The sequence below is a fragment of the Thalassophryne amazonica genome, chromosome 16, assembly GCF_902500255.1.
Source record: "Thalassophryne amazonica chromosome 16, fThaAma1.1, whole genome shotgun sequence".
Taxonomy (NCBI): Eukaryota; Metazoa; Chordata; class Actinopteri; order Batrachoidiformes; family Batrachoididae; genus Thalassophryne; species Thalassophryne amazonica.
This window is the reverse complement of record NC_047118.1, coordinates 91576134-91590872: the sequence shown is the minus strand read 5'-3', so window position 1 is coordinate 91590872 and position 14739 is coordinate 91576134. Positions and strand designations below refer to the sequence as shown.

At 44.7% G+C, this 14739-nt stretch overlaps 1 protein-coding gene across 1 annotated transcript in view; it reads left to right on the top strand.

The window, feature by feature from the left end:
- The window catches only part of mettl22 (methyltransferase like 22), a 382505-nt gene that overhangs the window by 316261 nt on the left and 51505 nt on the right, over nucleotides 1-14739 (top strand). The window contains exon 9 of the mRNA XM_034190848.1: nucleotides 12810-12890. Within this exon, the coding sequence (XP_034046739.1) occupies nucleotides 12810-12890 (81 nt within the window). The remainder of the gene's footprint in view (nucleotides 1-12809; nucleotides 12891-14739) is intronic.

The following is a 14739-nucleotide window of genomic DNA, read 5'->3' as shown; positions in this document are numbered from 1 at the left end:
CAAGACGTCATTTACCAAAGCTTGGAACGTCGCGGGGGCGTTAGTCAGGCCGAACGGCATGACCAGGTACTCAAAGTGACCTAACGGGGTGTTAAATGCCGTCTTCCACTTGTCTCCCTTCCGGATCCCAACCAGGTGGTATGCATTTCTAAGATCCAGTTTTGTGAATATTTGGGCTCCATGCAGGGGCGTGAACACTGAATCTAACAAGGGCAGAGGGTATCGGTTGCGAACCGTGATCTCATTCAGCCCCCTGTAATCAATCAATCAATCAATCAATTTTTTTTATATAGCGCCAAATCACAACCAATCAATGCATGGACGGAGTCCGCCGTCCTTCTTGCCCATAAAATAGAAACCTGCACCCATCGGGGAGGTGAAGTTTCGGATCAGCCCGGCAGCTAACGAGTCCCGGATGTAGGTCTCCATTGATTCGCGTTCAGGACGTGAGAGGTTGTACAGCCTGCTGGACGGGTACTCAACACCCTGAATCAAATCAATGGCACAATCGTATGGACGGTGCGGGGGAAGGGTGAGCGCCAGATCTTTGCTGAAAACGTCAGCAAGATCATGGTACTCACTTGGCACCGCCGTCAGATTGGGGGGAACTTTAACCTCCTCACTAGCTGTCACACCAGGCGGAACCAAGGATCCGAGACATTCCCGTTGGCAGGTTTCGCTCCACTGAGCCACAACCCCAGATGGCCAATCAATCCGGGGATTGTGCTTTATCATCCAAGGACAACCCAAAATCACACGGGAGGTAGAAGGTGTTACATAAAACACAATCTCCTCCCTGTGATTACCAGACACCACCAAAGTCACTGGCTGTGTCTGGTGTGTGATTAATGGAAGAAGGGTGCCATCTAGTGCCCGTACCTTCAAAGGTGAAGGTAGAGCCACTAGAGGGAGCCTGACCTCCCTTGCCCATCTGCTGTCCAGCAGATTCCCCTCCAACCCCGTGTCCACCAGTGCTGGGGCATGAAGGGTTAGATCCCCACTCAGGATCGTGACTGGGATGCATGCAGATTTACGGGGTTTCCCGCGTGGGTATTATGACCCACCCTTAGCCCAGTCTCTAAGGACGAGTGCTGCTGTTTTGACTGTTTGGGGCAGTTTTTCTGCGTGTGCTTGGTTGAGCTGCAGTGAAAACACTCCCAACTGACCAGCCTCCTTTGTCTCTGATCTGATCACCTTTTGGCCCTGTTCGTTTCCATAGCAACGTCAGCAGGGGGAACTGTCGTCACGTGGAGTGCCCTGGCTGTGGAGCGTGGGGAAGACGGCTCCCTTTCGGACCTGGGAGGAAGAGGGACGGCTTGTGCCTGACCACGCCCTTCGTCTCGCTCCCGTCGGTGTTCTGTTAATCGGTTGTCTAACCGTATAACTAGGTCGATAAGCCCGTCTAAATCCCGCAGCTCGTCCTTCGCCACCAGGTGCTCCTTAAGGAGCAGGGACAGTCCGTTTACAAAGGCGACGCGGAGCGCAACAGCATTCCAGCCGGCTTGCGCTGCCGCGATGCGGAAGTTGACTGCATACTTCGCTGCGCTCCGACGCTCCTGTCTTATTGACAGCAGCACACTTGAAGCGGTCTCGCCTCTATGAGGGTGGTCAAACACCTGTCGGAACTCCCTCACAAACCCAGCGTATGTCGTTAGGAGCCGTGAATTCTGCTCCCAGAGTGCCGTAGCACAGGCGCGTGCCTCTCCTCGAAGCAAATTTATAACGTAAGCCACCCGGCTAGCGTCTGACGCGTACATGACGGGACGCTGTGAAAAGACGAGCGAGCACTGCATTAAGAAGTCCGCGCACGTCTCAACACAGCCTCCGTATGGCTCCGGAGGGCTTATGTATGCTTCAGGGGAAGGTGGGGGGGTTCGTTGAACGACCAGCGGAATGTCTGTCTCAGGCCTCCGGTCAGCAGGGGGAGGTGCTGCAGCAGCGCCCTGAGCCTGCGCTTCCACCTGGGCGGTGAGAGCCTCCATCCTCCGATTGAGAATCACATTCTGCTCGGTGTCTAAGTCCAACCGAGCAGTGAAAGCGGTTAAGATTCGCTGCAGCTCACCTAACACGCCTCCTGCTGACGCCTGTGCACCTCGCTCTTCCATTGGCTGTTCAAGCGATGGTTGACGCCCCTCGGGATCCATGACGCTGGCCGAGAAATCCTGTTGTGAAAGTGTAGGAACACGGACCCACAACAGGGGGCGTTAATGAACGGGCAATGGATAAGCCAAACAGTAACAATTTAATGTTGTGAAGTGCACAAGGAATACTGACAAATACAGATTTGGTAATACAAACAATTATATGTAGAGTGACGTGTGGGCAGGCTTGAGGATAGAAGACGTCCGTCCAGAACCGAGCCGGATCCCACACGGCCCTCACCGCCAACGGATCTGAAGAACACTGGAGCCACCAAGTCCTGGATCCCCAGGTGGCCACCGTCTCCAGCTGTCAGACCTGGTACTGCTGGCAGAGAACAGAAACAGTGTAGATGAGTGTGTGTTCGCACACTCAGTAATTCCGCAGTCTGTGTTCTTTTGGGAGGGAGCACCTCCACCTCCATTCACACACTCGTGCAGCTCCTGTCTAACCACTTATCTGGTTGGAGTGTGAAGCGAAGCCGTCGCTGATCACACCAAACGCCAATTCCACAGATAAGGAAAACACCACAGGAAAACGGCTGCAAAAGAGTTCAGACTAAGACACAGTTTTAAGTCAGCAGAGAAATTACCTCTTACGGTAGCTGATTTCTCGGCGGGGAGGTGGAGTTGCAGTCCGGCTTTTATGGTGATGTGGATGATGAGTGACAGCTGGTGCTGATGATGAGTGACAGCTGTCACTCTCTGTTGCTCCGACGCCTCTCGTGCTTGAAGCCCGCACTTCAAGCAGGGCGCCATCTGGTGGTGGTGGGCCAGCAGTACCTCCTCTTCAGCGGCCCACACAACAGGCCTGGCAGAAAAAGTTTGGGAACCACTGCCTTAGGTGTAGTTTTTCCAGCCTACTGATTCTGCTCTTTATTTTCTGTCCGCGGTACTTATGACGTTTCATGTGGAGTCCCTCCGAACAGTCACTGATAAAGCTTCTCCCAGACTGAGTGTTTCGTTTTTCCTGTCACGAATCCAAGATGAAATTTGACTCCATAACTGTCCTGCTTGTTCACCATGCTCTCAAAAAGCAGATCGTGACGTAGAAAATGTCTGCCCCGTCTGTTGGCGAATTTAATGCAAGTGAAGGTGTCAAGATGCATAGAACAAAACTGCCATCTAGTGGATGGCAGTGTGAAGAGTGAGTGAGTTTCATACTTGTGAAGCTCAAATGCAAGTTTGTACTCAGAATGTCTCAAAAATCCATAACTGAGCAAAGCGTTGAATGCGCATGATTGGTGATCCACAAATGCTGAATTGTATTTCACAAACAGAATTTTCAGTTTTGCAAATGCTAAAAAAATTCTATATTTACAAATACACATTTATTTTTAAAAACCAACACACAAGTTCCAAATCAGAAATTTGTGGTTGTGGATCGCAAAACACGCTGGACCTGCACCCCAGGGTGCCGGATGGCCCTCTGCCTGTGGTGCAAATGCCTTTGTGGTCATCTCAATAATGCAATTTGTGTTTCTTTGGCTTTGTAAAACTTTGTAAAAACCTTGTAACTGTTAGAATTACCTAATCAATCAATCAACTTTTTTCTTATATAGCGCCAAATCACAACAAACAGTTGCCCCAAGGCGCTCCATATTGTAAGGCAAGGCCATACAATAATTATGAAAAACCCCAACGGTCAAAACGACCCCCTATGAGCAAGCACTTGGCAACAGTGGGAAGGAAAAAACTCCCTTTTAACAGGAAGAAACCTCCAGCAGAACCAGGCTCAGGGAGGGGCAGTCTTCTGCTGAGACTGGTTGGGGTCTGAGGGAAAAAACCAGGAAAAGACATGCCGTGAAGGGGGCAGAGATCGATCACTAATGATTAAATACAGAGTGATGCATACGGAGCAAAAAGAGAAAGAAACAGTGCATCATGGGAACCCCCCCACAATCTACGTCTAAAGCAGCATAACCAAGGGATGGTCCAGGGTCACCTGATCCAGCCCTAACTATAAGCCTTAGCGAAAAGGAAAGTTTTAAGCCTAATCTTAAAAGTAGAGAGGGTGTCTGTCTCCCTGATCTGAATTGGGAGCTGGTTCCACAGGAGAGGAGCCTGAAAGCTGAAGGCTCTGCCTCCATTCTACTCTTACAAACCCTAGGAACTACAAGTAGCCCGCAGTCTGAGAGCGAAGCGCTCTAATGGGGTAATATGGTACTACGAGGTCCCTAAGATAAGATGGGACCTGATTATTCAAAACCTTATAAGTAAGAAGAAGAATTTTAAATTCTATTCTAGAATTAACAGGAAGCCAATGAAGAGAGGCCAACACGGGTGAGATATGCTCTCTCCTGCTAGTCCCCGTCAGTACTCTAGCTGCAGCATTCTGAACCAACTGAAGGCTTTTTAGGGAACTTTTAGGACAACCTGATAATAATGAATTACAATAGTCCAGCCTAGAGGAAATAAATGCATGAATTAGTTTTTCAGCATCACTCTGAGACAAGACCTTTCTGATTTTAGAGATATTGCGTAAATGCAAAAAGGCAGTCCTACATATTTGTTTAATATGCGCGTTGAATGACATATCCTGATCAAAAATGACTCCAAGATTTCTCACAGTATTACTAGAGATCAGGGAAATGCCATCCAGAGTAACGATCTGGTTAGACACCATGCTTCTAAGATTTGTGGGGCCAAGTACAATAACTTCAGTTTTATCTGAGTTTAAAAGCAGGAAATTAGAGGTCATCCATGTCTTTATGTCTGTAAGACAATCCTGCAGTTTAAGCTAATTGGTGTGTATCTCTGGCTTCATGGATAGATAAAGCTGGGTATCATCTGCGTAACAATGAAAATTTAAGCAATACCGTCTAATAATACTGCCTAAGGGAAGCATGTATAAGTGAATAAAATTGTCCTAGCACAGAACCTTGTGGAACTCATAATTAACTTTAGTTCTGTGAAGAAGATTCCCCCATTTACATGAACATACTGTAATCTATTAGACAAATATGATTCAAACCCCGCAGCGCGTGCCTTTAATACCTATGGCATGCTCTATATCTTGTAATAAAATTTTATGGTCAACAGTATCAAAAGCAGCACTGAGGTCCAACAGAACAAGCACAGAGATGAGTCCACTGTCCGAGCCATAGAAGATCATTTGTAACCTTCACTAATGTCGTTTCTGTACTATGATGAATTCTAAAACCTGACTGAAAACTCTCAAATAGACCATTCCTCTGCAGGTGATCAGTTAGCTGTTTTACAACTACCCTCTCAAGAATCTTTGAGAGAAAAGGAAGGTTGGAAATTGGCCTATAATTAGCTAAGATAGCTGGGTCAAGTGATGGCTTTTTAAGTAATGGTTTAATTACTGCCACCTTAAAGGCCTGTGGTACATAACCAACTAACAAAGATAGATTGATCATATTTAAGATTGAAGCATTAAATAATGGTAGGACTTCCTTGAGCAGCCTGGCAGGAATGGGGTCCAATACCATGCCGATGGTTTGGACGAAGCAACCAATGAAAATAACTCAGACAGACATCCGGAGAGAAAGAGTCTAACCAAATACCGGCATCCACTGAAGCAGCCAAAGATAAGCAGTGGGTCAACCCCTCTGAGTCTGGTCTGCTTGAGGTTTTTTCCTCAGTATCATCAGAGGGAGTTTTTCCTTACCACTGTGGCCTGTGTGCTTGCTCTAGGGGTTGGTAAGGTTAGCATCTTACTCATGTGAAGCAGCTTTGTTGTGATTTGGGCCAGAAAAAAGCAGACAAAATTTACACAGACTGCCATTTTTTAAAAAGTATTTTATTATATTTTAATATTTTAGAAGTCCTCCTGAAATTGCAATTGAAATTGACATCAAAAGACTGCAGGCTACAATTTAACTCTGATACAAAATATCCATGAATTGCGGATTTGAATAAACACGTCCTTACATCCTAAATGTCTGTCATCAGACACTTGATGAATCTGTCTTTCAGAGAGGAACAATTAGCTCTTTTATTTGTCTCAACATTTAGTTTGATGTTTGTAAAACCACTAAAGCAGTTCTCTTCTGTTACACTTGAAACCCAGAGAGTTAAGACCCAAATTGCAAAGAACAGACTGTCATAAAAGGAATAACAATTTATTGTAAATAATGAATTGTGCAATGGTGGTCGTCACTGGAGAGCAGAGGCACGACAGGAGCTCAGAGCTGGATTGCAGTCCAGCATGTAGAGAGAGTCAGAGAGTTTGTAACAAGGAAGCATGAACGATTGGACAGGTCCAGGCGGCCACAGCAGAGCTGATGGTCGGCAGGTGATCTGAGGAAAGACAGTAGAATAGTTAGTCCAGGCTAGGAGTCGAAGGAACAGAGGAAAAGAGGCCAGGTACCCTGCAGGTAAACTGAGTTTCTGACGTCTGATCAGTGGAAAAGCCAGGGTATAAATACAGGTGTTGTTGCTGAGGAACAGGTGAGACCAATCAGCTCCATGACATGGTGCCTGGAAGACACAGGAGGTGGGGAGGGAGAGAGCAAACCAAAACAGCACAACATCTTCATTCTAAATGTGAAAAGTGGTCAACCATTTTTTTTTTTTTTTTTTTACTATTTCTGTCTGTCAGCCGTCAGTCATATGGGCTCTGGTGTGGCACCAAAACGATCATCTTGTTTGACTCTGTGGACTGATCTTAGATTTCTGTCCTCTCTGACATTTCTGACATATGGAGACAGGCGCCTGTGGTAGATGTGAGTGATTCTGCAGTGTGGACTTTGACTTTCCTTCTGGTCCTGGTTTCATCGTTACAGTTTCTGATGAGATTTCTGAGTCCTTCTGTTGTTTTGATCCTGAACCTTTTTCCCGGAGAAATTTGCCTTGGACGGAGGGTCTGCTACACAACAACACATCCGGTACATAGCACCCATACATCAAAACAACAACATAGTAAATCAAAGTTAAAATATAAATACACACAGTGGTGGGCACAGATAAGCAAAAACTGAACTTCGATAACAGATAATCAGATAACTGAAAAGTTATCTTTGATAAAGATAAAACAATAAACCACCCAAAAATGTATCAGAAGCTACAGATAACCGATAACTTCCAGTAATGTCTCCGGTACACTTACAACTACTAACAAGCTGGTTTTGAGTTTTAACACCACAATCGCTTTTCGGAACATCAAAATCAACAACAGACCCAAACAATGAGTCAGCACTTCTGTCTTTGAGCATCCTGCCCCCTGCTGGAAGCTCCAGTTTACTACATGGCTTCCAGCACAGAAGCAACTGAGAGGAACCACAAAGCTCAACTCTCTACTCAATCACAACACTGCCGTCAGGCCGAGGTCTTGGAAAATAAAGCAGTGCTGAATTATGGTTTGATGTATAAATAAAATGAATACTGATAGAATAACTCCATTAATGTCAATTCTGTAATTTGTGCAAAGTTAAAATATAACATATATCTTTTAATGTTGAATAATGCACTAATTCTGAAGTTTAACAAACACAGACAGATGGCATTCTGGGTAAAATGTGCCTCCGCTAACACTGATTGGTTGACTCATTCATTCTATGTAAACCAACACGTTAATGTGACGTGTGTCATGTGCTGGTGTTAGTGCCAAGTTGTAATTAGATAACCGTCTGATATAAATGATATAAATTAGACGGTATCCCATAATCCCTTCAGCGCCAGAGAGTCGCTGCAGTCAAACAACATATAGAGAATCCCACATGATGACATTTGTAAATTAATATTATACTACAAAAATGTATTTTTTTATGCTTTTCATCACATTAATAAGAAACTGCTGCATGATACCCTAACAAACTTGCTAAAACAATTTGTAACAAATAATCTGTGTCTGTTACTTTTAATCTGCGTGGAATTTAATAAACGCAAACCGAATTTCAGACATACGAGGTCTATTAGAAAAGTATCAGACCTTATTATTTTTTCAAAAACCATATGGATTTGACTCACGTGTGATTGCGTCCGACAAGCTTGTGCATGGCATGAGTTTTTCATGCCTGTCGGTTGCGTCATTCGCCTGTGAGCAGGCTTGAGTGAGGTGTGGTCCACCACTCTCGGCGGATTTTTATTGCAATTAAATGTCTGAACGATTTGGAGCTTGCTGCACTCAATTTTTTCCAGAAACTGTGAGAGACCTCCAGGTGGCCACCGTTCGAAAAATTAATATGGCTTTCAGGGATGATTTTATGGGGATTAAACAGATTACGGGGTGTTACTGCCGCGTTTAAGGACCTGCCCACAACTTGCTGAGAGCGCGGCACGCTCCCAGCCCCCATCGACAGGCTGACACCCCGCTGAAACAACCAGATCATTCCAACGTGAAGGCTTTGTGATGCGGGACCTCGTCTGACTTTCACAAAAGGCAGAAGATGTGGACATCAGCACTTTTTCGGTACATTCCACCGTTACAGGAGTTTTTTTCATGGAAAGAAAAGCGGAGGGACGCGCCATGGAGCCGTTCATTACGCGGGACAAACACCTCGGTGTTGGTCTCACAGGACGGCTTTCAGGTGGATTTCAGGATGGATTCCGGTGCTTTTTCAGTAGTGTGAATATCCGATTGTGATTGTGCATGAGCTGGACATGCCCAACATGTCCTGGAAGGCTTCATCACGACGTTGCTTTGCGCCGAGCGGCTGCACCGTGAAGAGCGGAACTCCTCCCACGTCTGTCTTAATGTGCTGAAAAGTGCTGATGGCCACGTCTTTTCACCATTCCTGTGCTAGTCAGACAACATACCGGATCAAGACAGCATTCCAGTTTAAAAATGAACGGCCCTTTTCACTGTTACAGGAGCTTTTGTCATGGAAAGAGAAGCGGCTCCACCGCGCGTCCGCAGTGCAGCCACTCGGCGCAAAGCAACGCCTGGTGATGAAGCCTCACGGGACATGTTCTGGCCTGTTCCCGCTCATGCACAATCACAATCGGATATTCACACGACTGGGAAAGCAACCGGAATCCATCTGAAATCCACCTGAAAGCTGTCTGAGAAAACCAAACACCGAGGTGGTTTTGTCCCGCGTAATGAACTGGCTCCGTGGCGCGTCCCTCTGCTTTTCTTTCCATGAAAAAAACTCCTGTAACGGTGGAATGTACCGAAAAGTGCTGCTGTCCACATCTTCTGCCTTTTTTGTGAAAGTCAGACGAGGTCCCGGATCAACAAAGCCTTCACGTTGGATGATCTGGTTGTTTCAGAGGTCTTCGTGGTGTCAGCCTGCGATGGGGGCTGGAGCGCACCGCGCTCTCAGCAGTTGTGGGCAGTCCTTAAAGTGCGTAACACTCCTTAATCTGTTAATCCCCATAAAATCGTCTCCTGAAGCCATATTAATTTTCTGAACGGTGTCCACCTGGAGTGTCTCACAGTTTCTGGACATTTATTCGCATAAAATCCGCCGAGAGGGTGGACCACTGGTCACACAAAGCCTGCTCACAGGCGAATGACGCAACCGACAGGCATGAAAAACTCACGCATGCGCACGAGGGTTCAAGCTTGTCTGACGCAATCACACGTGATTCAAATCCATATGGTTTTTAAAAAAAATAATAAGGTCGGATACTTTTCTAATAGACCTTGTATTATATTATATTAGTCTGGAACAAAGAGGACAAACAGTGGTGTAAAGAACATAATCAGATGTTAAAGAGCAAACTTCACTTTCCCCCAGAACGACATGATCAGGAAGTGATTGTAGCTCACAGCAGCTCCCATTGAAAATAATGGAGAGACAGACTGTGATTCTCACGTTTACATAAAATAAACACAATAACAATGTCTATAAACCCAGAGAATATATTCACGAGAGTTTAGGCACTAGAGTTTAATACTGTTGTCTGATCAGAGTGTCTGAAATGCATTTCTCACTGTCGTGAATGTACTGAGATTGATCGTACTGAGATTACCCTATCCCATAATGCCACCAGGACACAGCATGCCCCCACACTAAAACCTTAAAAATTACTTTAAAACTAAACACATATTTGATATTTCACTTATAAAACTTCAGAAGTGACATTAATTAAATAAACTTGTCTGAAATTAGTTTGGTTAAAATTTGAACCATAAGTTAAAATGTAGGCCTCTGGATAAATTCTCTTACGTATAGGTTTTGAATAATCAGGTCCATCTTATCTTAGGGACCTCGTAGTACCATATCACCCCAATAGAGCGCTTCGCTCTCAGACTGCAGGCTTACTTGTAGTTCCTAGGGTTTGTAAGAGTAGAATGGGAGGCAGAGCCTTCAGCTTTCAGGCACCTCTCCTGTGGAACCAGCTCCCAATTCAGATCAGGGAGACAGACACCCTCTCTACTTTTAAGCTTAGGCTTAAAACTTTCCTTTTTGCTAAAGCTTATAGTTAGGGCTGGATCAGGTGACCCTGAACCATCCCTTAGTTATGCTGCTATAGACGTAGACTGCTGGGGGGTTCCCATGATGCACTGTTTCTTTCTCTTTTTGCTCTGTATGCACCACTCTGCATTTAATCATTAGTGATCGATCTCTGCTCCCCTCCACAGCATGTCTTTTTCCTGGTTCTCTCCCTCAGCTCCAACCAGTCCCAGCAGAAGACTGCCCCTCCCTGAGCCTGCTTCTGCTGGAGGTTTCTTCCTGTTAAAAGGGAGTTTTTCCTTCCCACTGTAGCCAAGTGCTTGCTCACAGGGGGTCGTTTTGACCGTTGGGGTTTTACATAATTATTGTATGGCCTTGCCTTACAATATAAAGCGCCTTGGGGCAACTGTTTGTTGTGATTTGGCGCTATATAAAAAAATTGATTGATTGATTGATTGGATGACTTGGGTGATATTGGCCGTGTATCAGTATGGGGTTAAAAAAAAAAAGTTTTTCTTTTTTGACCAGTTCTCCTTTGCCTGCAGAGGATAGAGCGGTTTCTTCTAGAAGCAGCTCTCCTCTGTTTGCAGAGGATAGAGCTACACTTCTGTTCACTTTTGTTTACCGTGTTAACGGTCCAAAAGTTATCAGACAAAAATTTATTGGAAGATAATTAGTCCAATAATGGTTTTCAAAGTTATCTGAAAAGATAATCCCATAGTGAAAACTTTATCTTCGATGGTTATCGGAACTGTGCCCACCACTGAATACACAACATTATTAACATCTTTGTGCAAATTCCGTAATATATAACCTGATACTATCTTCCCTGAGCTATCTGCTGATTTATGAGCATCATTGATAATGGAATAAATGAATGTTTATATCAGTTATATTTACTAAGAGGAATGCTGTACCTCCTTCCTGAGTTCAGTAAATATATTCAGAGTGCAGTACATGAGATGCATATGTTAAAATATTGTCTGCACATCTGAGAACTGCCTGTTCAAACAACTCTTGGGGAGTTACAGGTACCACCATACCCATGATTTTGCCAGCTATCTTAATCAGATTTACTATTTGAGTTTTTGATTTAACCATTAAATTACAAAACCAGCTAGTAATACCATACCGTAATATGGACTCAATCGCTGCTCTGTAGAAAATCAACCTAATATTCCTACATACACCAAACAGTCGGAGTCGATGAAGAAAGTGCACACGCTGGTGGATTCAGGTACAAACACTTGACTCTTGCATGTGCCAGCTTAAGTTGTTATCGATGTAAACCCCCAGATATTTATATGAATCCACCTGCTCAATGTTACATCCATGTATGATGACCACACTACGGTCTCCAACAGCCCGAGGGTCCACCAACATCTCCACAGTTTTATTAGTATTAATCTGCAATTGATGGACATCACACCAGTTCACAAACCTGTCCACTCCAGATTCAGAACTGAATCTGATCTCTGAGCACAAACACAAAGGGAAGGTAACATGAAAACACATCAGTTAAACTTGATGTGTTCAGACGGCTCATAAAACAGGAAGAAGGAGCCCAAATCTCACATCAGATGGTTTGATTTGGCACATTCACACTCTGCTATGTTCACTTCATCGAGTTCTGTTGACCGGCCCCACGTGTAATTATTTAAAGTGTGCACCGCATCACATGCAGGCACACAAAAAAGAAGGTCAGATTCAAGTCACTTCAGTTGGTAATGTGAATGCAGCTTGCAGGCTCTCCTTTCAGCAAACCTTTTTCCATGAGTGTGCAGTTTGTCCTCTCAGGTGGAATTCAAACCCGTTCTTACACTCTGTCTGTCCACTTTCAAACACCTGTTCTGGGTGCAGAGTTCTGGTTCTGTGCTGTGTCCTAAGTGGACTTTGTCCTGCTTTTCACACTGCTTCTGTTCTGTGCACCTCAGCGAGCACACGCACCTACAGCTGCAGGGAGGGGGCGCCAGTTTGCTAATTCCCCACACCGCGATACAGATGATAATGATTATTTTTTCTTAAGCGTTTGTACCCCCCATGTGACATGGAAAATATGCCCTGGGCGGCAGCCTGGTTCGCCCCTATCAAAAACCCCACCTAGATAGCTAGATAGATGGAGACAGACTTAAATCTTTTACTCAACTCCAAACAATATGACCACCTGTTTGACATCTAGAGGTGAATTCTGGAGTTTGCTCACTAGTCAGAAGTCATCAGTCGGGAATGAAATCTTACACCATTGCTTAGAATTGAGCTGCTCTTTGACGTGATTTGGCTCACACTTACAGTCTCGGCTTTCTTTGGTGTGTCCACGCTTTCCTGTGAAAGCTGCTGTGTCATTACAGTCTGATGTTTGCAGATGGTGACGTGGATTTCAGCTGGACGGAGGAGGAAGTTGCAGATGTTTACAACAACACAAGCTTCATGATGGCAGCTGATGGTGAGTTTTGTTGAAATGAATAAATAAAAATTGCATCTTTATCTTTTATCTTTGTTTGTCTGGTGATGCTTTACACACGGAGCGGGTGTAGACCAGGGTCCATTTCACATCACAGACAGACCACAGACATGGAAGAAAGCGGAAGCAGAGTGAGGGGATGGACAGGGAGGGACAGTCATGGAGAAAGAGGGGAGGAGATGGACAGTCCTGCTGCTGTTCTCCAGACCTTGTGAACAATCTTGAATTCCGTTTGAGAAATAGCTATCACCTATCAAACAGGAAGAAATGACTCTTGTTTTTCTCTGGAAAGGAAAGAAGGAGCACTTGGAATATGATGACTACAGGGGTGCTGCACTGCTTTCTATGCCACAAAGAGCAGATAAGGTGCTTGCAAGGTTCATTCCCCACAGGACTCAATCCACTCGTGGAGCACAGTGTGCTTTCATCAGCTTCAGGCTTGATGACTGTAATGCACATTAACCATTCATCTCTTGCACATCTCCGATTGGTGCAGAATGCTGCTGCTCATCTTTAACAAACACCTTTAAATGTGAGCATGTTACTCCTGTACTGTACTCACTCCACTGGCTTCCAGTTTGTTTTAGAATAGATTTTAAGATTTTAATGTTTGTTTTAAAGCGATTTATGGCCTTGCACCTCTTTTCCTGTCTGAAATTTTAACTCTGGGCATTCACAGTAGGACATTACAGGCGTCTGGCCGGCTTTACTTAGATGTTCAGAGGTCAAAATATAAACTCTTGGGTGATGGTGTTTTTGTGGTATCTGAACCCAGACTGTGGAACAAGCTACCTCTTGACTTGCACACTATTCTTGACCGAGCACTTTTTAAATCTAAGGTAAAGACTTATTTTTATTGAAGCTGGCTTTGAACATCTCGTGGGGAGGTGACATGTTCCGTTTTAAATATATTGTATGTGTTTTTTATTTTTGTGAGTCTGTGTTTTTACTGTTAAGCACTTTGGACAGCGTCTAGCTGCTGTAAAGCGCTTTATAAATAAATGTTGATTGATTGATTCATTCATTAGCTCCATGCCCAAGAAGTCCACCTTTTGAGTTCCTCCTGTTCTGCAAGAACTCAGTGGACACAGGCCTGAATATCAGCAGTACTCCTCTGCAGCCTGTTTTTCCTTTGGCAAAGCATATGATGCAGCTGGTTGGTCTTCTTTGTGCAACATTCTGAACATTTGCAGGGGTGTCAGTAAATTGCTGGACATGGTTGCCAGCCCTCACATAGGCACTGTGAGTGCTGTGTGGAATGAATCCAGGGTCTCCAGATTCCTTTCAGAGAACTCTGGTGTGGCTGTGGGATGTGTTCTGGCTCCTACTCTGGTCTCCTTACATGGAACTGATGGTGAGCAGGGTTGTGGAGTCCAGCTGATTTTCTTATTTGTTATATATATTATATCAAAGTTTGAGCTGAAAATATCATTTTACTTACCAATAGAAAGCCAATACAATCAGTAAATTTCTTGAAGACAAGCATCACACAAGAGGGTATCGAACCTGTGTGTTTTTTCTTTCTTTCTTTTTTAAGATGGTGCTGCACGAGTGGCAACCTGTTGCAGCAGCTCGGAGTGTGTTGGTGTGTTTTTGTATTCTTTTAGTGTCTTCTTTGCCACTAGTCACAGTCGGACGTGTGCACCGATGGATGTGTTTTGTCATTTTTTTGGAATGACTTAAATCGACATCAGTGGACACTTTCAGGTACGGCTCCATTGTTTGCACTCGGGAGCAGCTGTTAACACTGTGCAGCATGAAGGTACTCCGTGGGAAAGACCGTAGATCCCCGCGGAACTAAGGAGAAGGGGATGCAGAGCTGGAATGAAGT